The sequence below is a fragment of the Etheostoma cragini genome, chromosome 13, assembly GCF_013103735.1.
Source record: "Etheostoma cragini isolate CJK2018 chromosome 13, CSU_Ecrag_1.0, whole genome shotgun sequence".
Classification (NCBI taxonomy): Eukaryota; Metazoa; Chordata; class Actinopteri; order Perciformes; family Percidae; genus Etheostoma; species Etheostoma cragini.
In genome coordinates this window covers 10871385-10898918 of record NC_048419.1, presented here as the reverse complement: position 1 = coordinate 10898918, position 27534 = coordinate 10871385, and the positions used below count along the sequence as shown (strand labels likewise).

General features: G+C 40.8%; 2 protein-coding genes across 4 annotated transcripts; both read right to left on the bottom strand.

Moving 5' to 3' along the window:
- Nucleotides 1–552: 552 nt before the first annotated feature.
- Nucleotides 553–10797, bottom strand: si:ch211-284e13.4 (insulin receptor substrate 1-B). The gene is made up of 3 exons (XM_034890722.1): nucleotides 10093–10797; nucleotides 5483–8608; nucleotides 553–1960 (listed from the first exon to the last, which is right to left on the bottom strand). Exons 1-3 carry the CDS (start codon nucleotides 10439–10441, stop codon nucleotides 1953–1955), a joined length of 3483 nt encoding a protein of 1160 aa, XP_034746613.1. The 5' UTR covers nucleotides 10442–10797; the 3' UTR covers nucleotides 553–1952.
- A 3179-nt stretch (nucleotides 10798–13976) lies between these two features.
- On the bottom strand, nucleotides 13977–26805 carry gucy2d (guanylate cyclase 2D, retinal). Of its 3 annotated transcripts, none has more exons than XM_034890723.1 (19): nucleotides 26373–26805; nucleotides 23575–24596; nucleotides 23177–23478; nucleotides 22717–23089; nucleotides 22532–22616; nucleotides 22333–22438; nucleotides 22072–22188; nucleotides 21882–21962; nucleotides 21559–21735; nucleotides 21321–21477; nucleotides 21074–21223; nucleotides 20471–20619; nucleotides 20198–20361; nucleotides 18931–19123; nucleotides 18106–18280; nucleotides 17477–17575; nucleotides 16304–16398; nucleotides 16117–16199; nucleotides 15852–15936 (listed from the first exon to the last, which is right to left on the bottom strand). In XM_034890723.1, the coding sequence occupies exons 2-19, from the start codon at nucleotides 24422–24424 to the stop codon at nucleotides 15852–15854; spliced, it is 3441 nt and encodes a 1146-aa protein (XP_034746614.1). In that variant the 5' UTR covers nucleotides 24425–24596; nucleotides 26373–26805. The 3 variants fall into 3 exon arrangements, with proteins under 3 accessions (XP_034746615.1, XP_034746614.1, XP_034746616.1); XM_034890725.1 differs by having other exon boundaries at nucleotides 23575–24592; XM_034890724.1 differs by lacking the exon at nucleotides 26373–26805 and having other exon boundaries at nucleotides 13977–15936; nucleotides 23575–24424.
- Between the last annotated feature and the right edge of the window lie 729 nt (nucleotides 26806–27534).

Genomic DNA, 27534 nt, shown 5'->3' with positions numbered 1-27534 from the left:
ATTTGATCTGCAGCAATTGAGCTGCAACACAAATACAGCACACAAGAGTCTAATTATATGGACTTTCTTTCTTTTGATAAATGCAGTTTCCGAGGGTTTGACTTGTTAGTGTACACTGACTTGCATAAGTTTACACACCCATGCTAAAGGTGATTAAAAAGAGGAATGAAAAAAACATCTTGTGGAAATTGACCTTAATGCCTTAATTCAAAAATATTTAGAAAAATCCATCCTTTAAGGACACAAATTTTCTTTTGAATGAATAATGGCAGTATATTTATTTAACATAAGGGTATACGCACCCTTATGTTAAATTCCCATAGAAGCAGGCAAATTTCAGTTTTTAAAGGCCAGTTATTTCATGGACCTAGGATACTATGCATCCTGATAAATTTCCCTTGGCCTCTGGAAATAAAATATTATTTATTTATGTACAATACATTATTCATTCACAAAGAAAATTGGTGTTCTTAAAAGATTGGATTTTCCTAATTCTTTTTGAATTAAGGCATTAAGATCAACTTCCAAAAGATTTTTTTTTTCCCTCTTTTTAAATCAACTTTAGCATGGGTGTGTAAACTAATGCAAGCAATGTTAAATATGATCACTTGTGTTTTGGGATAAAAATAATTTCCAAAAGAGGACAGAATACTTGCTGGGCAGACAGATAATTGGTTAACTTTCCCTTTAAACCTTGAAAACTAAACTGTAGATTTGAATGGACCAAACATCCTAAAATACCATCTAGATGCAGGGACTAGCGTTTCATAATGTCACCATTTGAGAATCAGCCACAGGACGTCACAGGACCTGTTTAGTTTGTGCGTAATCAAAGCTGAAGCTGTATTAACATGCATCCTTTGTGAGTGCATCTAAAGCTTTGGGGGTAAAACTTAGTTCGGTGTCAAAACCTTTTTTTAAGGATAAAAAATAAAGCCATTGACCTCATCCGAAAAAACTAACCTAAAGATAAACTCCAAGCATAAGTACAACAGTGCAACGTAGACTGCAGTGTGAAAATGTAATGGCAATCTTATGCTATCCTATTTATGTGTTTACACTCCTTGGAATTTCATAAAGATTGCATAAGATGTGTGGGATTCTCACACAATCAGTTTCTTCTTTTGTGAAAAACTGACTGAAAACCCAAATGTATCTAAATTTCATTTATATAACACACATTCGTTGCCAATCCCATTAACTGTTAAACCTTAGAAATGAAGCACATTTTGAAGTGGCACAAGAAAAGTGGTCAACAAGTATAAAGGCTTTTTTTAGCAACTGGATATAATAAATTAAATATGTTTACAGTGACAGCATATATGAGTGTATGAAACCACTGCCAATCTGCATTTGCTTCCATTTTGGGTCAAAATGACACCTGATGATCATTTAACTTATTACATGGACAAACCATAATATATATTACAACAAAAACTTTTAGCATTGAAGTTTGGGACCAAATAAATAAACACTCCAGAATGCAGCTGAGATCGAGTCAGCTGCCACTTAAAGCCTTGATTTACAAGACTTCAATAGATTGGCCCATGCACCAATCACAATGTGTTTTAAATGAAGACGCACAGATGGACTTTTTTTTGCCATAATGGCCACCTGAGAAGTCACACACATCACATATCAAATTGTCATTCTTTATCTATATTAAGTTAAATGATGATCAAATTTCATTTATATTCAAAACAAGGCATAAACAAAACCTTTCCCTTACCTTGGAGTGTGCGTTTGCTTGTGTGTGTGTGTGTGTGTGTGTGTGTGTGTGTGTGTGTGTTTTGGCACACATTTGGTTGACAGATACAGCCGACGGGATGGGGATGTGTTTGTTTTTCAGTGTTCAGACTCCAGTGTACAGTTTAGTTGTGGCAACAGATTGGGCCACTCACAGACAGTTTGGAGCCGTCACATTGGCATCACGCTCAAATCCAAGATGGAGCTCAACAATCTGGAAAAAAAGAATAAAAAGCAGGAAGGAATTGAAATAAAACATTTTTGAAAAATCTAAGGTTTTTGTATACTGGTTACAACACACTGAAAATAATTTGTGTTTTTAAAAGGGTTATCCATTATTATTGCTTACATGTTTGCATACTGATCCACAGTAAAGCTAATTTAAGTCTCCCCACACCAAATGTTACAGAGGGGAGGCAGGTAGAACTAGATTATATATTCTCCATGGCATATTGCTTTTGGACGCCTTCAAGCTGCTTGGGTAAATATCACATGACGCAGGATATCTTTCTAAAAGGATTTTCTGATTGGAGTCTCATGCACACTGTTGCAGATGTCAATATTGTGTGCCTTTTGTCTGTGCGTCTCAGAGACTTATCAGTTCCAGGCATTTTGAACTGTTCCTTCTTTTCTAGGAAGCCACCTAAACAAACACTGCTCTATAGTTCTGATCACATCAGCAGAATGAAGTTAGTGGCAAGCAAATATCTGGGTTATGACTATCAGCTTGGAATTAAAAAAGCACAGATCTCTTGAGATTTACAGAAGAGACGAATTGCCTTATAAATGACATTTATTTCAGAATAACCCTAGGGAAGCTCAGACATAAATGCTTTTAAATCAACGTGTGGTTTGAGTAGCTGTCAGTCTAACCATTACCTCCATCCACTTTCAGAGTCAAGAGGTTGTCTGCAACCTTAACACTCTTCATCATCCATTATTACAATTCCATACTGGTTTAAAGAATGAAAAGATGCAGGACTGTCTAGTTCATATTCATGTGGAGTTTATGAAGCGTATCAGTGCTAGAATGGGGGTAGGGCTGCAGTGTTGTTCACTAATAACTACTCCTATTGCTGTAAGTGGATCAAATAAAGATAATTAACCATTAACAAACAACAGACAGCCCGGAGGATTTAAGTTACATCATTGAATCAGACTTTGCATCTTCCCCAGATAATGTGTCAGTAGAGCCAAGAAGTCTTTTTACACTTTACTTCTAATGCAGATGTGACAGCAGCAATTTAAACATGGGGCACCAATAAACATCTTTATCTAATTCTCGTATTTTAATAAACATTTGATTTCAGCGTCTTAATAAAATGTAAGCAATGTGACATTGGCCAAATCAGTGATGATTGGACTTTTGAGAAGCCGGTTTCTTTGAGGTTTTATATGCTGCAGCACAGCCATCATCCTCCCTATATCCATGCTTCATATACTGTCACAAGATCCATTAGCAGAATAGGGCTGCAGTTAATGAAAGCACACTGCTTTGTATAGCTTATAAGAGGGAAGGCACATTCAATCATTATTCACAGTGTGGAAAATTACATTAAAGAGTCATTTACAAAATAACAGCATTTATTTCCTTTCTATACATGTTGAATGCATGCATTTACTATCCCCAATTTAAATAATTAGGCTATTATTCTGATTATATATGTAGAGATTGAATAGAATTAGATAAATCAATCATGCAGAGGTGGTAGCTAATCCGAATAAATAAACTGCACAAGTTGTTTGTTCCATATAGTCCTCTGATTAATATTTATGTTCTTGTATTTTTGCATTTTATACTGTGTCTTGCAGCCTTTATTTCTTGACGTAAATGGAAAAGCATTTTATTTCCTAAGTACTTCAGTATTCTTCCGTCAAAATGTACTTTACATTAACCAAGGTGTCATCTGTGCAATGTAAGGGAAACCTCGGAGCTGCCATGTGAAATCCTGCAGCCGATAGCACACCCACACATGAACATCAACACCTGGCCCGTGCTCTCTCCCCTCTACCTCCATTTATGTGAAATGGCTCATTACCAGCAGACAAATCAATTGGCTTTGCTCTCTGAACACCCACTTGTAATATTAAGAGACTCTACAAACAACCCACAGCCTGGAAAACGCAGCGCTGCCCTCCAGCTCGAAGCAAAGGTACACATTGAAAAAGGATGAAAGAGGAAGGAGTGACTAAGACCAAGACATTAGTTTTGTCTGTGGATTATGCATATCACATAAAAGCTTACATCCAGCTAGACAAACATTACCAGGAATTATGTTTTTCCTTTTCATATACTGAAATATTTTTTACATTTAATTGTTATTTATTTTTGCATATACATGTATATAAAAAGGACATTTTGCAAGAGACGTTATAGGCCAAAACTGACTTATCTGTTAAATTAACCTCATACTAATAGTCATACTTAAAAAGGATAAGATAATAAAATCAAAGATAACATAGTTCAAAGTTTCAAGACTAAGCAGTAATACATAATAGATAGAATTATGCAATTAACATGGAATTCTGTTTGCAAGATCAAATGCATGACAATCAAATCCATGGTGTTGTGTAAATCTTTGCTAATTAAGTCCTTTTTGATTATTAACAGGTATTAATTAAAAACTAACGATTACCTTTATTATCAATTAATCAGCAGATTTTTTTTAAAGGATTGAGCCATTAATTGTTTGATCTTTAAAATGCCAGACAAGAGTAAAAGAAATCTTATCAGAATTTTTTAAACCAAAGTTGAGAAAATCAACTTTGTTTTGCTATGAACAAATAAAAATGCTAAAAAAAAATATAGGGCTGCAATTAACAGTTATTTTCATTATCAATTAATCTGCAGATCATTTTCACCATTGACCAATTAATCTGGGACTGTATGGAAACTATTAGCGGGGTAGATGGGGTCAGAGAAGGGGTAACATTTTAAAATCTAAAACATTGAAAAATCCTTTTATAATTTACCAGTTTCAGGTGGCCTTTTCAAATTCCTTGTTTCATCAGACCATCAGTCCAAAAACAGAAGATATTAATATTATTATCAAATATGACAAAAAAAGGAGCAAATCATCATATTTAAGAAGCTTAAACCAGAGAGACTTTTGGCTTTCTTGCTTGAAAAATAATTGAAAGGATCAATCGATAAAATATTTGCAGATCAATTTCCTACCCATCGACTAATCAATGCAGCTCTACTAAAATGATGCTATTTCCAAACAAAGTAAAGATGTTATGTTATGAAAAGTCAAACAATCAAGAGTTCATCAAGTTTTTCCTCTTGAATGAAGAGTAGTAATATAAGACACCTTAATCATATTTGGTTGTTTTCCTCCTATTATAACCAGTTTAAATCTGAGAAATCATTTCAGAAAAAAATTTTTCCAAACATATTCTATATCTATTTAATTATTACACTAATTGCTATGTTGATACAATTTAGTTTTCAGTTAGCCTCATACATTGTCTTCCACCCTTCCTTGTTTGCTGTGTCCTGAACTGACATCAATAACCTGATAGAAGAACAAATGAAGGTGCCACTACAAACACTGCAACCCTATACAAGATGTTCCAATCAATAATATTATAAAAGATGATCATGTATGGTGACATGACAATTGAGCCTCAGCTGTGGAAAATCAGAACATTTTATGAACAAAAAAAATCCCAGATAAATTTAGTTTAATAAATATTTTAAAATGAGATAGCTTACAGTCCAGGTAACACTTACCTTGACCATCTTTTCTACTGTTCTGGTGTGCTCTCAGTTCTTCTGACTTATAGAAATCAATACTGGCATAAGTGTTGAGGCCAGAGCCAGCACTGCAGCCAATAGAGCTTCCTCCAGTGTTGTAGGTGGCAGAGGTACGCTCCACTCCGGCTTGAGGGCTCTCCTTAACGGCCAGGTCCAGGTCAATATAATTAAGGCCTTGTTCAGCAGATGAGGTTGAGGCTTGTGGTGGAGGTGTGGCAGATAAACTAGCTGCCTGCCTGTTCTCCCACAGTGAGCAATCCAAACCCTGCCGATGGCTCGCCGCCTGGCTGCCCTCTGGGAAGATGGAGGTAGAAGAGGGTGGGTGGCGTGGTAGGGAGGGGGGTGAGTTGAAAGTGTCTGAACGGTGGCTCTGCCGTCCCTGGGAGTCACCTCGGACCGATCTGCTGCTCCGCTCAGGAGACTGGAAGGACTTGAGAGGGGAAAAACCCAAGCTTGTCTCCTGATCAATGGATGAAGGTTGACCAGGGTGGATGGCAGGTCTTGCTGAAATGCTGGGATCTGAACCTTTGATGTCAATAAATGGAGCAAGGGCATCTGTTGGCATTGCTGCCATCTTTGCTTTTGTTCTGTACCCGGCATTGCCCTCTGCTGCCAGAGAAGAGGACGTGCTGTGTTCATGTCGGGCCTTGGGGGTAACGGCTGGTGGGCCCTGTGGGGCGCTGAATGTGGATCTAACAGGAGTCAGGGGCGACGAGGACTTCCTTAAATCCATGGTGACGTATTCGGCGGAGGTGGACAACGGGGCAGAGAAGCTGCGGGGAAGGTTAACAGGGTTATCATGGCAGAGAAGTGGTTGATTCAAAGGCCGGAGGGTTCCATGGATCACAGGTTGTCCACGTTCAGACCCAGAACGTCGCCCTCCGCCATACTTACTGGCCTCATTGAACACAATGCTGACATACTCATCGACGTTTTGAGATACTGATGGCAGCAGATTCTCCTTCACCCTGGGCAGGGTGTTTGCTTTAGTGATGTCTGAAGACACACCCCTCCTTTGCTGCTTTGGGCTCTTACTACTTGATCCACGTTTTTGATGATGACGCCCATCTTTTTGTGTTCCCGCATACTTGTACTCTGCTCCAGTTCTTACCAAACTTAACCCTTTCCCCGCAGATATAAACTTGTCATCCAGGCTCTCGCTGCTGGCAGAGCTGGAGGAGAAGGAAGAGGAAGACATGGAGAGTTGACAGCCTCCTGCAGAGCCTGCTGCAATTTTGTTTCTCTTGCTGTATCCCGCTCCCCCCCCTCTTCCAGCACTATCATGCCCACTGCTGTCCTTTTTTCCTTCCCCTTTGTTTAGGTCCTCCTCAAAGCGAGTATAGAGAGTATGTTGATAAGCTCGTGGCAGGGAGAAGTAGGAATTGAACATTTTTGGTTGCAGTTGATGCTGTTCGGGGTGGGAAGGCGGTGTACTGCAGGCAGAGCGGCTGCAGACAGGTGAGATATTCATGTAATCACTTGCAGCCCGGCTCTCCATGCTGGCCCTGCTATCCCACATGCTCAAACCATGCAGGTCTGAGGAGCTGCTGCTGTTGGGAGACATGACCATGTAGCCCTCTGTACTGGGCTGGCGGATGTGCCGAGGGGGGGAGACACTGTTGTTGGGGGTCATGGCCATATACTCATCATCTGCCCCAGGTTTAGCACTGGTGTCAGACATAGAGAGAGAGAGTGAAACAGGAGGGGACGTGACTCCAGGCAACATTGACATATAGCCACTATCCACGGCTGCTCCACCTTCCACTTCTTGCCTGCTCTTGTCAGCCCTCTTCCTATTTTTCTCTACTGCATCAAGAGCCCCACCCCCAACCGCCAACCCCCCTAAGCCATGGTGCAAATCAGCTCTCTCTTGGTTAGCACTCCGCGACATGATGGCATATTCTTCATCCTCTTCATCGTCTTCATCTTTTCTATGTGTGGTCAATCGTTCATGGGCAGCCAAAGGCAGGGAAGCCCTCTTACTTAGTAGTCTGCGCTCTGCCTCAGACTCCCTACTGGATGACCGCCGCAAAATCCGTCGGCCTTTTGAGCGATGATGGGAACCAAGGAGACCCTCTCGCTGTCCCATCACTATATAACTGGAGGAGCCTTCTCCGTAATGTCCAGACAGATTGGGTACGAGCAGAGAGTGTTCCCCGGGACTGGAGCCATACTCATCTGAGGAGCCGTAGTCGCTTGGTGAACCTGAAACAGAAACTCTCTGAGAAACGCGAGGGTAGGAGCAGATCATCATGCCTCCCACTGCTGCTCCCACTAGGCCACACTCTGAGCCATGACCAGAGCTGGAGGACAGACTGGGCGCCGGAGAGGGAGCAGGGTTAGGTGTGTAACGTGCAAGGCTGAGGGTAATCTTAGCAGGAGTTGGGGCCCTGGTGGGCTTGGGCCTCAGTGTCGGTGTAGTTGAACAGGAACCATTAAGACTTGGGCTGGAGCTGGCCCATGTTCCTTTGGCACTTGCTCCGCCCTCCTCCGACCTGGCCCCGATGCTGGCAGTCCGGGCCCTCGGAAATCCGTGGCGTGATGTAGGTGAAGTGCTCGTACTGCTGCCTCCTGTTCCAGGGGTCTCTGTGCGGGCTCGTCTGGAGAAGCCCACCTGGCTTGGTGGCAGATTCGGATGATGTCGACGGCTCGGGACACTGATGGGGTTTGAAGCAGTACCACCTCCACACGACGTCCCCACAGACTGAGATTTACTGCGCTGACGGAACTCCTCACTTAGGGCCTTCATGGCCTCCAGCAGGGTCTCGTGCATGTGCTGAGCCACCACAGAATCATCCACCTGCATCCAGAACTCTCCAGGGCCAGTAATCGCTGAGCGACCCACCTCAATGAAGAAGAAATTCTCCGAATGACCACACCTGCGAACATTCATCAGCTGCAACACCACAGCTGCCACATCAGAGTTGAGTTTGACAAAGTTGACTGTCTTGTCAGTTAGGCACAGCCGGTAAATGCCCACTAAGTTCCTGGCATGTCCAAGACCTTTAGGCCAAACCTTGACCTGCCATACTTCCTTGAAGGTTGGAACAGGAGATGGAGAACTACACTCTCCACTACTGCCATAGTCTTCAGGAGTTTTACCTAGGAAATCAATAAAGAATAAATAAATGAACAATCAAGGCATTTGATGACTAAACATATCATACATGCATACACCTGTTAACACCCTAAATTTACATGAAACACAACCTGTTGAAATTTGGATCAAAACCAAAATTTTAAATAAATAATATAGTAAAAAGTCATATATATACATATCATTACTAAATTGCTACGTGCAAGAATCTCTACTGTGTCTGCCAAGCAGCAGTGCTGCACCTAATTCATCCCGCATCATTTTTAAGCTACAGATCTATAATTAATTAAGTCTTAGGAGGTATAGAATGCATCTACTGAAAACAGCATGCTCAATAGTGAAATGATGCATACAAGTTCAGTTCAATGCCAATTACATGTCAAAATACAGCATTATATACTATTTTTTTTGCCACACAGTTCACTGAACAGCGTTAGTGGTTTTCTCCCATCCTCAAGAAAAAAATATTTAATTTATTCTAGAGAATCCCCACTGATATTAGGCCTATAAGCCAGTATTAATGTGTTTCCATCCCAAACTGTGCATCCTTATGCAGATTATAAACAGTAGCATATACAGTAATATACAATGGGATTAAATTGGAAACAGTGAATGTCGCTGTCCCTGAGACATAATCTCAACAAAATGGGGGCCTGTACTCTAAGGTATTTAGGGCTCCACAACGTGACAAATTTAAAGCTGGGCAAGCCCATCACTCTCGACAGACTGAAGCGCAAAGGATAACAGGGAGGGTGGTTGGTGGGGTTCAGCTCCAGCATAAGGGATAACAACGTAAACACGAGGATAACCATCAGAAACACATTTTCCAGTGAGCGCGCACTGACGAAGCCATCTCCTCCCTGCCAGCAGCACCGTGTAACACAAATGTAGGTTAGGCGAGCGGCAGTCAGAGCGGTGCAGAAAAACAAAAACACAGGCTCCAGCGGAGTGCACTACGATAGGCTACTACTATATGATGCATCCTTTGGATGGTTGCTATATGCCCACTGCGCCATGCAAAAACACACGGTCGTATGAAATGGACTGCATTTCAGTCAGAAAGGGCGAGCATCTAAATATTATTACATATAGATGTTATTTGATATACCAAATTATGTTTTGCTGACAGAAAATGATCCGCAGCATTTTAAGGGGAATTAAACCAACGCGTATTGAGATTGTGCAGCACAAACACAGCACATGCCGCCCATATAGCGTGTTGGTGTACCCCGTTCAGTCGGATCCACCTGCCTCTTGGTTAAAACCACACCGTCCAAATTGCAGAATCTCGACTGATTTATTTCAAATAAATGGGTAAACTTGAGCTGCAGCAAACATATTCAAAGAAATAGAGCCAGTGATATGCAATGAACAATCAGGAATGGTCGAGCCAACACGTTAGTGCATGGAGAACCGACAGCCTAAAGCAGAACATAGGCCTGATGCAGACTCAGATAGTAGAAACCACATTACACTTTCCATATCTTACAGTTGCACTGGAGGTCCAGCATTGCTTGGTACCACTCATTTTGGACCTCCTCGCTGTCTGCGGCGATGGCAAAGCTCTCGCTGCGGGAATAAAGGACTATCATGTGCTTGTTCTTGGAATCTGCCCGCTTGTTGATGTTGAAGCAATTCTCCAGGTTCAGGACTTTTTTGGGCACAGGTGATTTACTGCGGAATTTCTTCTCGTTCTCGTAATACTCAAGGCGAGCAGGACCATGCTCCGAGGCCGCCCTCAGCACGAAGAATCGCCGGTGCATTGATTTATGCTTGCGGAGATATCCGCTTTTCTGCACATCTTCATAGTTCTGCGGCTCGGCTGTTTGGTTCTCCATGGCCAAGACAGGCAGTTAAATATTAGAAGCCAATAATCTCAAGGAAAAAAAAATCAAAGCCCATGTGTAGCCTACACATCCTTATTCCATTGCAATTACATCCTTCGTCCTCCCCGAGTCCACATTTGAGTTTCCAGCATGTGTGCAAAGACTCATGATGGGAAAATCAGCCCATGGATCTGGTATCATATTGTGAATCCAGCAGCTACAGGAGGATCCGCGCACCGAGCGTGCACGGCCGCCACCTCTGCAAGACCTACAGCCCAGCCAGAGCCCAGCCCAGTCCGGCCCGATCTGCTCCAACCACGGTGCAGCTGCTTGAGGACGTCTCCTCCACCTGTCTGAGGTTGCCTACAGTCTATACCCACCACTGTTAAGCTAGGGGAAATAAAAACAGGGAGGGTTCCGGGGAGAATTTCCAAAATAAAAGCAGTGTTTGATTGAAAAATGCACATCTATTTATTCATTCCTGTTTTTGTAACGTGTGCAACATGGCACGTAGAACTAGTATAAAAGTCGCTGGCGTTCTTAACCAACCCCACCAGGTCAGCGCCAATTACTAAATATTCCAGTCTCCTAAAGTTGGGTCTCATAGGAGAAACTCTCTATAGCTCACCCCAGAGGAGTTCCTCACTGTCACAGGGAGTAAAGGTCAGAAACCCTGGAGTGAACCATTTTTGTCACTTTTCTACAGGTTGATTAATAAAAAAGGAAGATATTAGGCTAATACAACAACTACAACAACAACAACAACAATAATAATAATATTAATACCCAAACAAGCAACAATTTTAACAAAGACAACAAAAATAAAATTGCAAGATAGAAGTCTATAAAATAAGTTATCTTTTAAAAATGAATTGATAACAGAGAGTTATAATAAAACACATTACAGCGGCATTTATTTGTTTGTTTTGGGGGTCCTCTGCTTGCATTAAGTGATCTTTCAGAGTACATATGTATCATAATAGCCTTAATATTGCCTTTTTATGAACCACAGCTTCATAAGGTCATGATAGACTGTAAAAATGAGGTCATGATTCAATAAATCATCTCTATTCTGTTTTTGTTGGGAACACAACCCAATATGCTTTAATTGTGAAAACCAACCAGCTGTGTTTCCGGTCTTTGACTAGCTCTCTCTGGCTAACTTGACTTGACTCAGCTTCTGCTGGACTGGCACCTCCAAGCCGGTGGCGTTCAAATGGAAGGTGTCTACAGGACTGATGGGGTACACGGTGTTTAATAGACTTCCTTCATGATTATACGGACGATTGGACAGATTGTGTCCTTCAAGTCACCATTCAATTTTTGGGATTTTACCTTACTCTGTGTGAAGACAGGAGGAAAAGAACTGCAAAACATGCTTGTTTAAAAGGTCAGGGCTTATGCAGGTATAGGCCACACAGATTTTGAAAGAGCCGACCACTGTTGAAAGTTATACATTAAATGCATGTGCATATTTTCCATAAATGGGCACGTAGATAGAATTACTCCCTAGACCCTAAAGGGATTTAGTAGTACATTAATATTATAGTGATGTGGAAAATAATGTTTTATGTATCACAGTTTCATCAGTTTTATTTCATTTAAATCTAAATTAAAGATAAAGATATTTCAACAACCACTTGAGCAGCTGCAAACTTATTATCTGGACCATAAGTTGCAATATATCCCAGGCTGAGTTGATAATGCCATGCAGTGTAGCATTAATCCCATTTGTGATAATAATCACAAGTAAAATATACCACCAGCAGGCTACCCTAATGCATATAAGAGGCATTAAAAGAACCACAGTGGCCAAGCCAGCGTTCCCCAGAGCACATAATATGGTAGTGGTGGTTATCCTATTAATGTGGACTGAGGTTTTAAAATGTATCATATTGTGATCCATAAAGCCAGAATATTCACTGAATAATGCTGCCACCTGTCTATGATAGCATACACTAAGGTAAACTCTAAGCAACACATAACTAGTGGCACTAGAAAGCCTCTCACACTGTAGATCCAGTCTGTGGTTCGATCCCGGGGTTGTGATTGCATCACCAAACTGTCCAAAAAGGTTTGGCATAGAAACATGTCAAACTGATCAATTGTCCTCATAGCAACCTCTGTCAGCGGCAGAAATAAATATTGCTTTTGAGCCGACACTGTCCTCAGGGCATCACTATCACATGTAGATATTTCTGCTAGCAGTGCAAACATAGTCTGTGGGATTTTATTATTAACATTTCAGTCATTTCACAAGAAAAAAATGACAATACATATCTATTTTATGTCTTTTTCTTGGTAGTTAACACTAGGCCATGCTTGTGAGGGCATTTAAAAACTTTCAAGAAATCTCAGGAAAACTGTTATACAATTTATATGTCTGTGTAAGCTGTACGCTGGCTTTACACTGTGCAACTTCAGCTCCATGGAGGTTGTGTTTTATCACAAAGTCCAATAAACATAAATAAAGTGTATCAACATGTGAAATGTTCAGGATGAAACTGTGACAGAAACACTCAGTCTGTTGACAGTGTGCAGTGCATTGCACAGAAGTTACACTGTGTAAAGCCATCCTTGAATTTTCATTGTTTGATTGTTCCCTACAGAATAAAACCAGCCCAAAGCTTGTTAGCATCACTGCTTGACGATTTACGGTGAAATGGTGAGCTAAGACTTTCATTGACTTACTGTCTCTTATTCATGATTGAGTGGCATTGTGGCATGCTGCTGTTCCTTTAAGTGTCTCACCTCCTGTTTCCAAGTCCTTTGCCTGTTTACAACACTGCGTTAAAAGCTTGTTATGATTCAAAAAGTGTGAATCAGATTTGACAGATACAAGCCACAAACTTGGAAATATCAAGCTAAAAATGGCTTACTTGTAATATAAAGTGTAATTTACTGGCCTTTAACATTTAACTTCTATTGATCCACTTGTTTTGTACTGCCAATGGCATCATTTTGGAAAAAAAGCATCAACACATAAAGACCCAAGTGTTGGCAATGGGACAAACATACAAAGACACAAGCTTCACTAAAATCATAATTTATTTACAGAAACCCGTTGAGAACACTTTCAAAATGAACAATACAGTACATTCAGTTTTGATGAGATCAATCTATTTGGCAAATTGATTAAAAATCTAGCAAAAGTAGGTCCTACCAATAGAATAACTCATTTAGTCCTTTGGATACCCATCAAAGACACATTCAGAGGGCTTTTCCCCATGCTCATCTTGATTCCAAATCCGGCGTTTCCTCTTCATTAGGGGTTCAATCATGCTTGAAAAGCCGTGCTAAACACTTAATGGTGTTAAGACTGCAGCACAAGTAACCTGATCATCAAGTCTTTAAGTGTCCATTTTATGTCTATATGCTGAGCTACTGTGTTAGTAGTGGTCAGCAAGTGAGCTACCAAGTGAGAAAAAAATGTCTGCAGACTGAAACTGTTGTTGCAGAATGATCACATACATTGCCTGCTGTCCATTATTGCTTCAATACCAGTGCTGCAGCAGACAGGTAACAAGCCAACAGAGAGTGATGAAACAATGCACTGTGATTAAACCCTTATGATTTGATGATATCTCCTTTTATGTCAGGGGTTTAAGGAACCCAAGCAGAAAGTAAAGTCCCTAACCATGCGGGACACAAAGACAAACTAACTATGTACAAATGTACATTATATACACCTCCCCAAGCCAAAAGAAAAATGACTCAGAAGACATTGCCCCACCCTTTTATACACTTGCTCTCCCCATATGTTCTGTAACATCCACTTGGGTTGAACATGGGAGCAACTGAGAACATTTGTTCTCAGATACAGCTGCTGTTTGGGGTCCCGGAGAGTCCAAAAAGAAAATAATGGCTGAAAAACTCAGACCCCGCCAGATATTTTCCTCAAGAAGACTGGGATACACATGAAAAGGCTCAATCTGCTGAAGCACATGATCAGAGATAGGAATATCAGTCAATTGACTCAGACATTCTGCATATCAGTGCAGAGCAGATGTACTACTTCATAGAAATCAGGTCTTCCTCTTGCTGTCAAATTAAAACCCTGTTAAACACACAGCTGTACAGTACATCCAGCCATGCACGCAGCATGTTTCAGTAATAGGCTACGTGTACTGTAGATGAAGCTGTTTTGAAACTCAGTTGTCATTAGTGAGCAATAGTTTGGGTCTTGTTTGTATGTTGCGCACATCTTCTATGATTTGGTTGAAAATGTCAGCATATTGTTAGAAGCAATACACACATCATTAAAAAACAATATTTTCTGTATATAGTAACATGACATCATTTGTGCATCATTGGACAATCTTTTAAAGAACACTATGTGAGTCCCATGGCATTTTTTATGAAAATGATTTGTCCTTAAATGTTGGAATTTATTTATTATTTATTTATTATGTCCAGCTTTGCAAATCATTTCAAGCAAGTATCTTTATAATCAAACTGAAACAAGTCTTCTAAGCTAAAATTTAGAGCACATTTTGTCATAAGATACACTTAATCAAAGTGATGAATTAGAATGAAACAGTCCTATCAGTCAAATCAACTCAAATAGGCCTACCGCAGTAATGGGATAAAATGTTAGAAGACCCAGTTGTTAATAAGATTGTATTTTTTCTAGATATAAATAGTAGGTATCCATCTATATTAATCTAAAATGAAGGAGAAAATGGGTGCTTTGTTTGACACATTCTGACCTTTTTTGGATTATATGGTTTCATTCATCAAATGTGTGAATTATCATAGTAACACCGCCACAAAATCAAAATCAGAGCCATCCCTGACCTGAGCTCTAAACCTCCACCGACCTATCCAATGCTATCCAGCTTAAATGACTGTGAACGTGTTTTAATGTATTAATTCTGAGTTGTTGTAAAAGGCTAATGCTTCTAAAGTGAGTGCTCTATTATACCTGAGATGAATAGTCGAGCAGTAATAGCCTCCACTCCTGAGGTGTTCATGATAAAAACTCTCCAATGCCTTTAGAAAGCCCTATACAAATACATACAGTACACAGTGTACACCAGTATTACACATGATAGTGTGATCACTTTTTGTAGACACATCCAGTACAATCCCTCTTTGTGAGGCGGTAGCTGTCCACTTTTTGGACCTGTAATTCAACCTTGGTCTGATTCTATGCTGTATTTCTACCTGAGTTTAACACATATAATGGGCAATTGCCTCTAAATATATATTTTAATATAGAAATGATTTCCAAAAAGAATTAATTCTTATGTCACCGGTGCTGGAATTGTTTTTTTAAATGTAGCACAAATTATGATGATGATGATTATTGCTGTTGTTGCATGTTCAACTTTCCGTCACACATGTTTTTTCTTTAACTGAAAAACAATGATCTAGAAAATATCAATTTTCAACCATGGACATCAGTAAAAAAGAAAAAAACCTAGCCCATCTTCTTCTGTCGATCCAGGAATTTTTGTCTTCTGTCAAGAGGTATCTCTTCTAAAGAGATACCAAGACTGGTTCCCCTGTAATAAGAAATGCAGATTTGTATGTACCGGGACTGGGACACAGATCAGAACACGACATACCAATCATACCGTCATTTGATTAAATTAGGTTGTGCTACAGTATAAATGTAGTGCAAAAATTAAATCAGGCCAATCACTTTTGTGCGTATGTAGAGAATAACCAAAACATTCACTTACCCTTCAAGGTCTGGAGGAATGGGCAGGTGCTTGTCAAAATCATCCTTCCCAATCAACCAATATGTGTACTCAATCCCTTTTCCCTAGAAAAAAAATAGTCATTAGCATTCATTAGCTATTATTACAATGCCAGTGTACATTGCATATCTTCTGTGTATATTGTCAAAGTGGTTTTTATTCATTTTACCTTTAATTCGGTCAGGCCTCTGGTTTGAATTTTGTATCCCATCTCCAAGCTGTTCAGGATGGCAACTGTTCTTTGGTTGACGTGGATTCTGAAAGCTATGATTGAAAATACAAAACTGTCCTCAACATTTGACACGGAAATCACTTCTACATGCTCTACATGTAAAATGTAGTGGAAAAGGTTAGAAAACAATTGTATCTGAGGAATTTAGAGAGTCAGGCTGTCATTTGGGTATTAAGCCACTTGAAGGCAGTACAGTACCCATAAATACTTTGCTGCCAATTGCACAAATACAGTATAGTCACTACTGAAGTATTCAGATCCTTTAATTACAGAAAGTCCACACTCTGGAACTACCGCTACATGTTAAAGTCCTGCATTCAAAACATTAGCTACTTAAATGAAAGTATTATCAGCTAAATGTACTTAAAATACAGTAGTGTGAAAAGTAAAAGTACTCCTTAACTCATTTCTGTTAGGTAGTTTAATCCACAGCAATGCCTCAGATTCTATAAGATCATCATATGTCTGTAGTGTCGCTGTCCAATGAGAACCACCTATTTCTAAAGAATCAAGAAAACCGATGCATTTTCCAGCTTGTCTAATAGGGATTTTAAATTATTAATTACAATTCTTTCAGTTCACCACTGAGATGAAGTGTAGTAAAAGTATAAAACTGCATACAATGGAAATATTCAAGCAGTACCTCAAATTTGTACTTAAGTACAGTGCTTGAGTAAATGTACTTAGCTACATTACAACACTGTATTTTAGCTATAGTAAATCAGATCTGTACTGTTCAGTTTAAAGGTAAACAGTTCTATTCTATACATTATGATTTTCTGGGAGCTCCATCACATGTGAGAGTTTAATTTTTAAACAAAAGTAAAGTGACCTTAAGTTCCTAGTTTATATGGCATGCAGAGGGTAATGGAGGCAAACTTGGTCATTGACGTGAACATTTACACTAAAACTTCAAATTGGCCTCTAATTCTACTGATAGTCTTAAAGGATTAGTAAGGCCTGCTCAGTTAAAGCCCTGTTTAAAACCCTGTCAGGTAGCATGCAAACAGACTACACCTGTCCTCCCAACAAATGTCAATTTTGAAAAATGATTTATTTTTTACAGAAAGAGGAGGTTCTTGTCCACATATTTATGTATGAGACACTCACGCAACGATGTGGACTCCATTCGAGATGCTGTGTTGACAGTGTCTCCAAACAGACAGTACCGAGGCATCGTAAGACCCACTACCCCTGCTACTACCGGGCCTGCAAACATAGCAAGACAGAACACACACAAACACACACACACACACAGCAACTATAACTTTGAATGCTCAGTTTTTAATACAAGTTTTGATAATCTCTTTTTATTATGATAAAAGTACCCTATGAATTTATGTTTCCCTAAAACATGACACTAAAGCTGTGCACTACCACGTCTTTGTGCATAAAGAAATTCATAGAACAGAGGATGAAATCCAAATTATGCAGCGTGTTATGTAATTGGATGAAAGCGCTCTAAGTGGATAGCGTTTCACTGTTCCAGGAATAAGTTCCAGACGAGGATAAAGGAGGTAAAAATACCTCCTTGCCTTAGCAGCTTGGGCTCATGTATTCTTAATCCACTGGATTAAGAACACATTTCTTTTACTTTCTCTGGAATGAAGTTTGGTTTTATTTCATGTCATATTACATGTGTATGTGACTCTTAAAGTAGTCACTCATGGTAAAGATCTATCAATATGCAACATACTTCATACTTCTGTGTAGTGTAAAAGGATTAAACCATTGCTCACCAGAGTGCAGGCCAATTCGAATCCTGACTTTCAGGTCAGGCATGTGCCTCATCTTGAAGGTCCCAATGCAGTGGAGAATGTCAAGAGACATGTTGGCCATCTCAGCTGCATGGCGGTTGCCGTTCCTAGTGGGGACTCCTGAGGATACCATGTAGGCATCTCCGATAGTTTCCACCTAAATACATAAAAATAAGGGTTCAACACACACACACACACACACACACACACACACACACACAAAATGGCAAAACGTGGATGTTTCACCCACATCTTTAACCTGACATCACTGAAGATCCATACAATCACCACAGTTTCAAGGTTAATGTCCCCAAAGAGGTATCCGACCAAATGTCTTCCCTTCTGTTCCTGACTACCGGTGCGGAATAATGGCCAGAAAAATGATGTCACAGTGAAGTTGACCATTGACCTTTTGGTTATACATTTTCTTCACTTTAAGATTTAAAACAATTTTAGTAAAAAGTTGCAATTATTGTATCCATTCTTGAGTCATGTCCCAAAACGCATGGTGAGGTCACAGTGACTTTGACCTCCACTTGCAAATCAGTTCATCTATGAGTCCAAGTGGACGTTTGTGCCAAATTTGAATATAGAATGGGACGTACAGACGAACAACCCAAAAACATAATGCATCCAGACCCAGTTGTTGCGGGCTCAGAGGCTTAACAAACATGTTCTGGGTGTCTGTCACTTTATTTAAAATACAGAAAACAATTTAAAGATACCAATCAATCTGTAATTGTAATTGATCAATTTGAAAGATAGGTGTTCATCATTGGACCGTATGTGGGATCCCCCAACACTCACCTTGTAGACATCATGCAGTCCAATGATAGCATCGAAGAGTGAGTACAGGTCGTTGAGTAAGTCGACCACCTCGATGGGATCGCTGAGAGCCGAGATGGTGGTGAAGCCCACGATGTCGCTGAAGTACAATGTGACCTCGTTGAAATGCTCGGGTTTGACGGGCTTGCCTGTCTTCAGCGCCTGGGCCACAGACCTGAAGGAGGAAGATGATGAGTGGAGAACACTGCTGAGGTGCTGAAGCAGAAACACTCTTCTCACAAGAGATGGAGACTGCTCAAAGTACTCTTACTTTATTGGTATTATGGATGCTTTCAAGATTTCCTCCCAAACTATAATCATTGATCATTGCAAACAGGCAAAGAAGAAACATGACTGAGACACACAATGAAAGCATGGTGTGACTCTCCTCTCAACCACTTTGATAAAGATTCAATAAGATATGATTAAACTAAATCTAACCCTATGAAGAGAACACAGTTGAGTATGTTAAGGTGTTCTTGCTTTGACTTTTAGCTAATGAAAACTATGTTAACTTCATCCAGCTCTGAGACAGAATAAACAAACAAAACTGTTACACATACACATCACGCAGTTTTGCAAATGTATATCCTTGGAGGCCTGAAGACATACATTAACCCATTTCCTTCTAAAAACATACCCTCTGATAGAAACAGACTGTGACTGATATCGACGAGCAGGACGTGGTTGCAAGCTAAATCTAATGAAAGTCTTAATTATGGCGTTTGCTTTAGACTCTGCTTCGACTCTCTGATCACATTCCTATTATTAGTTGCTGCACCAAATATTCCCGTGGTTGCTGAATGTAGCCGAACCATAGCCATATATTTGGTGGAGACATGACAAAAGAAAGAAATATAGGAAAACGTTATGACCATTTTGACAGTTTGATTGCGGCCTCATGCTCAAGACGACAGCATCAGCACAATTTCTTTCTTTGTGGTCTTGATTCAGCTGCATTTTGGCCTCCACAGTTCCTGAAAACTATAAAAGGTAAATCCCTGCAGAAGACCTGATAAATCTATATTGTGCCAGGGAGCAGCCACCCTGCTGAGATGAGGCTGAATCCCTGCCTGCTTCAGGGAGGCTATTTTTGACCTCCCTGAGGAAGTAGAACAACCAACATTTAAGTATAGTAATCTATTATAATTGTGCTGATGCTCTACAGGCCTCCGGAGGCCACGACTTAGAGCATGACGTCACAGTTTCATTATGTCTGTCATGTGTCAGTTAGTTGCTGAACACTCACTTGGGCAACATCTGAGCCACTAGATTGTCAGTTTTCTGCCTCTCCACCTCCAGCTCCTCTGTCCTCTCTCTAATCAGATCTTCCAAGTTGGAGGAATACTGTTCTAACATGCGCAGCATAGAGTCGATGATGTTGGTCTTCTTTCCCTTGGTGATGTCCTTGAACTGTCACATAAAAAAGAGGGAACTTCATCTTCATCTTGTGCTTGCTACTTTCTGACACAGCATACATGTATACAAGATGTGGATCAACAAAGGTTTTCAGTGTTTTTACCTGTTTGAAGATCTCCTCAAAGGTCGGCCTCTTCTCTGGCTCTTCACTCCAGGACTGCCTCATGATCTGTATCACCTCCACCGGGGCCTCCTCCACTGACACGACAGGCCGACACAACGGAGGAGGCTCTTTGACTTTGCTGATAATCTCTGTCAACACACACAGACAACAACACACAGATGTTTGGCACACACAGCAAATGCACAAAAATACACATGAAAATGCTGTGATTTGAATTCAATTGTCTCTAATGGGATTTTGTGCACTAAATTTGGTCGAATAAATGTGAATATCATTGATGATGGAAAAAAACAGACAGACAGTATTTTCAGGAGCAATTCTAATATTTCTCATTTTCTTTTCAGATCAGAGTGAACTGGTTTTGTGTGTAAAGAGAGCAAAGAGCATACATTGCATGCTATTATTTCCACAGGCGGGGATCATAAAGAACAGGATGGACATTTCAAATAGCACCTGTTCAGATTTGCCAACAATATTTGAAGTATTAATACATGTTTTGCACATGGCCCCAACACCTTCTAGTTCTTCACTGTTTCTTTTCATGTTCCAATGCTTTGGGGTTACTAACCCCATCTCACTCACCCTTGGGAGGCATGTCCAGCATGCAGAAAGGTGTAGAGCGAGAGATGACCTCCTGCGCGATGATGGAGAAGCTGTAGACATCTCCATAGAAAGTGCCCCTCTTTCGCAGACTGGAGCTTCTCAGCAGCTCAGGAGCCGTCCAAAGCAGATCTTTATTGAAAAAGGATGCACAGCAATATAGAAACAAAAAATATTGATATGTATGAGCAAAGTCCCTAAATGAGTCAGTGGATGCACATGAACTCACCCTCTGGGTTTTCCCCTTCAGTGTCAATGTTTTGGGCAATCAAAATTTCATTGAACCCATAATCCGTCACCTTCAATACAAAGCGCCCGTCTACAACACAGTTACGGGATTTGAGCCGTCCGTGGATGATGTCACGATGGTGCAGGTACTTCATTCCCTAATAACAGTTTGAGGAAAACGTGAGCAATGAGAAAACATGACAAGAAACACATGGAATATGCAATATTGTCTCTCTTACCCGAATCATATCCATTAACAGGGAAGACTTGAACATCCAGTCAAGACGCACTTCCTCATTGCTGAGCAGATTCTCCAAGCTGCCCCTGGAGCAGTGCTCGGTCACAATAGCAAAGATGCCAGAGTCGAAGAACATTCCCAGGAAAAGATTGAGGTTCTCATGCCTCATGTCCCTGAGCTGTTCGGAAGAGAATGCAAACAGCAAATAACTTTATGCTACAAGAAGAATATCCCTCTGTTTGTATTAAGGCCAGGGACCATACCAGTCTAAATTGTGTGTTTTCTGACAACAAAGGAAAGTATTTTGAATAATTGCACACATACCTTGACAAAGACGGACTCAGTTTGGCTGTTGATACCTGAGACAACTCCATTTGGGCATTTCTTCAACCAAACCCAGTCACCCTGGGACATACACAAATTGACACAGTCTTTGTAACAACCAAGGACACCCATAGGCATGGACACCAAAATGATAAAAAAGGAGTTTTTGAATGTGAAAGACTCGCCTTACCTCAAACACAGCAATATTGGAGTTTTCTGGTGACGAGGCCAAGTAGCTGCGACCAGACACTGAGTAGTTAGACGTCTTCTCGATCTGGCTTTTCAGCATACTTTCATCATTGAGCTTCTGCTCACACACACAGTTCAAAGAGGACGGGTCAGCTTAGAGAAGATCGTCTTTTACAGGTAAACAACTTTTATACACCACACTTACAAAGCAGAGAGAAGCAAAATACAATCAGTACTGTCAGAGATTTAACACAAGACTGACCCGTTTGCTGATTTGAGTGTTGATGAAGACCAGGTCGTCCAGGGTCAGGATTACCTTCGTTGATCCACTACCATCTCCAAAGTCAAACCCAACCTTGCCAGATCCCCTGGACAAAAAAAGACAAGAAAACAATTTTGAAAAAAAAATACCACAAGACATGGGGGATTAGATATGATTTTTGATACTCTCTTGTACGTACCTAAAATAAACAAAGGTGTAACCTCCACATCCAATCAATGCAATGAACAAAAGTAAAAGAAAGAAGAGAGTGAATGCATCCAGTCCTTTGGGAAGAAAAGAAAAACACAGTTTTAATGCACTGAATTATTCAGCAGTGTACTAGCTTATATTTATGTCCTGGGAAGACAATACTACTGCACTCACCTCCACTACAGGCAAAGTATGGGCTAAACCAGCACATTGATTCTTTGTAGGGCGTGCTGCCTGCAAAATGGATCGAACGACCGAGGTATTTCAAGCCACCAAAGCTGCCATATGTATGAGGGGCCTCCAGAGCATGAGTGGAGTAGAGAGAGTTGCCACGGCCACTGTGGTCCAGCACTACATAGCGAGCTTGCATGCCTTCACCGTTCTTGCCAGCCTCTAAGTGCTGATTAAAGCCATCAAATTCAAAGCCGCCCTTGCTGTCACCCAGGACTTTACCAGTTACCCAGCGGCCTTCATTGGTGCGTGCCTGTTCGGCAGCCATAGCTAAGTAGTATATCATGTTGTAGATGGTGCCAAAGAATGGAGAAACCTAACAGAAGAGACAGTGATGTAGTGATTTAGATTTTATTTAAATGTTTATCATTGTCTATTATTTCAATATACAATAGAGTCTCACCTCCTCTGGTGGGGTGCTGCTGCGGATTTCAAAGCTTTGTTGAGCGTCTTTGAAGGCTTCATAGAAATTGCGTTTTCCAGAGTCCATAGTGATGGTGAGGACCCCATCATAGGCTTTCCGCAGCTTGGTGTCATTGCCTAGCGAATAGTAGGCTGCATCCTTGTAGGGTAGTGAGTATAGGAGGGTGTCGTAAGGGATGAACACGTAGCCACGGTGGATCATACGCATAGACAAGGCTGTTGTAAGAAGATCGTACTGGGCTTGGCCGCCAATCAGGACAGAAGGCATACACATAATGACCACTGTGGAGAGAGGAGGGATTAATCAAATATTCATTTACATAATTCATGGGGAATAAAACAGTGTGGAGGTGGTTTTAATCTTAATCTAAAACTCACCCTTGACCCGGTCTGTTTCCCGCACTCTTGTCAAGGCTCTCCGAGGCCCATCTTTGTCGGACTCCATAGTAACCACAGGGTTGACAGGCAGGCCAAGGGCCCTCAGTGACGAGGCCAGCTCCTGTCCTGTGGCTTCCCACAAATCTGTCTCCTCTGAGATTATGGACACATGAGCCCAAGTAAAGTACCGCAACACAGCAAAAAGTACACGGGAGGACAGTGGCAGCGGCCGCAGGAAGGTGGAATACATCCCTCCATCATCCATGTTGGGTTTGAGGCAACCCCAGGAAAGAATCCCAACATCCCACTCTTTTGCATACAAAGCAGCTGAGGAGCAGTAGCTTGGGTTGGCAGGGCCCAGGAAAGCAGCACCAAAACCTTTCAGCTCAGGAAAGCGAACTAGAGCACGGGATGACTTGCAGTCCTCACTGATCAGCATGTAGTCATACCAGTAACCTTTGTTCAGGTTGGGGTCCTTGTTTATGCGGGCGGTAGCCAGGCTGGCTGCCAAGTCAGGGAGGGCTTTGGAGTATAAGATGTCACACGTCCAGGGTCCAACCAGGACCACTTTGAAAGTGATCGCCCAGGCGTGACAGGGCAGAAATGAGAGCATGAAAAAGGGTAGAAGAAGCCAGTTCAAAAACCAGCTCCTGGAGCGTTGCACACAGGATGATGGCAACTGTGGTTCTGATGATGAAGCTGCTAATGATTTAAACAAACTATGTCCACTGCAAGTGTTTGCAGCCTCTGGCCGCACATGTCCTTTTCTCTTTACTTTTATGGAGTCGTGCTGCCATCGTGGGTGGTAGGACAGGTTGTGCAGAAAGCGAGGGTCTCTATGACTTGCCATTCTCCTCACAAAGCAATTCTGATGCTTCAGACACAGAAGGGATGCGGAGAGTTTAGGGCTATTAGTGGGACAGTGAGTGTGTCCTTCTTGGATAGGACACTCTCCCTTGGCACTCAGCAGGCCTCTAGCCCAAAACTGGACAGGCGCCGAGACGACCCCAAGCCATCACTGACTCCAGAAAATAAGAACAAAAAGGTAGAATTAGAAAAACTGTAGCTCATCAATTCAGTGTGATGTTTTTGCTTCCTGTTTCATGTGATACAAGCAAGGGCTCAGGGCTTATACAGTCTCCATGTTACAGACTTGATCCCTGACCTGAACTTCATCTTGTTTAGCTGTTTTATTTAACAGTATGACATGTTGAATCTTATCACGATCTATCTGTTTCACCAAGGACATGGCGACCACAGTGTAGCAAGCTGATTAGCTCTGCCAGGGCCGAAGAGTTTAAAAAAGGTTGTGCCAGGTAACGTGGAGCTAAATCTGGCCTTGGTGTCTCTATTTGTTCTTTGTATCTCTTTTTCCTTCTAAAATCAATGTCTTGAGATCTTGTCAACCATCCATTTGGTGTTTGACTCAACCCCTCAGATTCTTGAAACCAGCATCCAAATTTGTATTAGCTACTAGATATATTTCAGGGTTAAAACATAGGATTTTTTAGGTTAAATAAGTAAAAAGTAATTCAGTCAGGCCCAGTTAATCTTCAAACATTAACTGAATTAAGACACTAGTGTTGAAAGACAAGGACACTGCAATCCAACAGAAAAAGAAAAATGTTGCAGTTATTACATGCAAGTACATGTTAACTACTTTATATTCAGAACTGGACTAACTTTTAAATGTTAAAGACTGTGCTACTATGACTATAATCTTCTGCTTATATCTACTGTAGCCCTGGTAATTATGTTTTTAAAACCAACCTAAAATCCTGTTTTTAACTAATAAACCAACTCAGCTGATACTTCAGTTTGCGTTCAGAAACACACTTGGAAAATGGCTGCGAGGGAAACTTTTTTTAACCTTTATTTAGTCAGGGAAGTTTCACTGAGAGCAAGCTTCTCTTTTGCAGGCCTTGCTCAAGGTCAGTGGTGGTTATGAGGGGGGGGGGGGGACAAGCGCTGCCCTTTTTACTGTCACCAGCAAGATTTATCGTGCCAGTCCAGGATTGAACTGACGACCTCACTGACGTTCACTTTTAGGCCACCAGTGCCTTTATTTGCAGCTAATGCTAGGATTTAGAGCATTGCTTTTTAAGTTGAAGGACGTTCATCTTGAAAACGATAAAAATGTCCCACAAATATAATACTGGTTTATGAAGACAATTTCAAAATCTTAGTCCACAGCATACAATGCTCAAAGAATTACCTCTGGTGATACACTGGTGGAAAACCTTAACAATCAAGTGTGGAAAAACTATGTAATAATGACACCGGCTAAATGCTCTCAAACTTTGGTTCTGTTCTGCAATTTGTTGTTACTTATCAGCCGGCATGCTTTAGTAGCACAGCTTTAGTTTATATTTGCACAATCTTGAGGCCTATTCTGGGTTAAATTCCTCCTTTTGATTCATTGCCTTCAAACTGAAAAGCAGCAAGCCTGCGGCGACCAACAAGCCGTCTAAAGTGGCTCATACTGACATTGGCTTATCAGTTCTTAATAGGTTAAGAGGAGCACCGACTAATAAGCTAGTTCTAAAGTGCTGCTTAAAACAGAAATAGATTGAATTATATCATTCCATCAAAATGCTTTTTACATTACACGTATGGAGCATTTATAAAAGGTCTATGGGGATTAGGGATTAGATACTCCAACAGTATCCCCTTCACTGGAGTAGCTGTGCTGCAAACAGATTTAAACAACGCTACATTGACTCTATATAGAAAAAACTTGCTAATTAACAAAACTAAACCAATTTTACCCTTAATAATAGAGTAGTTTCTCTACATACTGTGGGAGCCATGTCGATGTTGGAGCCTCTGGTTGAATAGCACCACCCAACCTCCAGGTGGATTAAGTATACAGAAGTATACAGCAGGAACAGTTATCTTTGTCCTTTTATTGGAAAAAAATATCATAGGTAATCCAAAAAGCATGGAACGTGAAAAAAGAAAAAAGAAAATCAAGTTATTTCCTCTTGCATCCAAGTTCCTGAAGGACAATACTGAAAATGAAAAAGCTCCACATTTCCAGTAGTTTGCTTTAGCTCTTGCTGTTCCCTTCTTGGACTGGGACCCACCCTAAACCGCAGAGCAAAGGACGGTGCGTGAGAAGAGGTGCCACCCCGAACCAGCGTCTGGATTGGTAAAAAAAAAAAAAAATAATAGATTGGCAAAGAGCTGTGGAGAGGTTACAGATAAAAGAAAGGGAAGAGTGGAAAGGACAGGCAAGCTTTGACTTCTCAGCCCTCTTTAGCTTTTAATCCTCACAGGTGTGGGAAGAGTGTGTCTCCGGGGGAGGGCTGGAGGAGAAGAAAAAGAAGGTGAAAGTATAGGTGTAGTCACTCTGTATCATTTACAGTGTATATTTAAGTGCTGATGTAGCCAAGAACACAAATCTTGAGCATCTTAATCAGTCAATGGATTCAATAGCTATTTTAACAGAATTATGCTGTAAATTGGTGGCTAACTGGACTGATTTAGACTGTCAACCCTTATTAAAGTGTTATTATTAAAACAATTATTGCTCATCGTGCATACCTTGGGAAAGTACTTTAATCCTCTCGGCTACAAATATGCCCAAAGCAGAACAAAGAACAATATTAATATAAATATTAATAACTGCACACTGCATCTGTCATCCTCCATCACCTCATATAACCCTGCTGCTGCAGCGGAAATCCTTCTGAGGTCTACGCTTATGCTCTTTGCCTTTCCCTAGTTTTACTACAGTAGCTAGAGATGCTAACTAAAACATAGCATGGCTAAAACTCTCCACAAGATGGGTCTTCTATTTTAAGCTTGGATTGTAGCAATTTGTTTTCTTCAATAACCTGCAGATCACCTTGGATGCACTACCAGAACATGTTCATGGTAAATAAAAGCTTTTGTTAGATTGATCAATTATGTCTTCAGGCACCTGCTGACATCTTTGTAGTCTCTCTCCTGTCTCGA

What these genes read in the sequence shown, in the direction of transcription:
- gucy2d (XM_034890723.1), bottom strand. Translation starts at nt 24,424, where the DNA reads ATGGCAAGTCATAGAGACCCTCGCTTTCTGCACAACCTGTCCTACCAC. An exon ending in ACACTCAAATCAGCAAACGG is followed by an intron (nt 22,189 to 22,332) that starts GTCAGTCTTGTG and finishes GTGTGTGAGCAG; the next exon opens with AAGCTCAATGATGAAAGTAT. An exon ending in TGAAGGGGAAAACCCAGAGG is followed by an intron (nt 21,224 to 21,320) that starts GTGAGTTCATGT and finishes TTTTCAATAAAG; the next exon opens with ATCTGCTTTGGACGGCTCCT.
- si:ch211-284e13.4 (XM_034890722.1), bottom strand. Translation starts at nt 10,441, where the DNA reads ATGGAGAACCAAACAGCCGAGCCGCAGAACTATGAAGATGTGCAGAAA. An exon ending in GCTGGACCTCCAGTGCAACT is followed by an intron (nt 8,609 to 10,092) that starts GTAAGATATGGA and finishes TTGATTTCCTAG; the next exon opens with GTAAAACTCCTGAAGACTAT.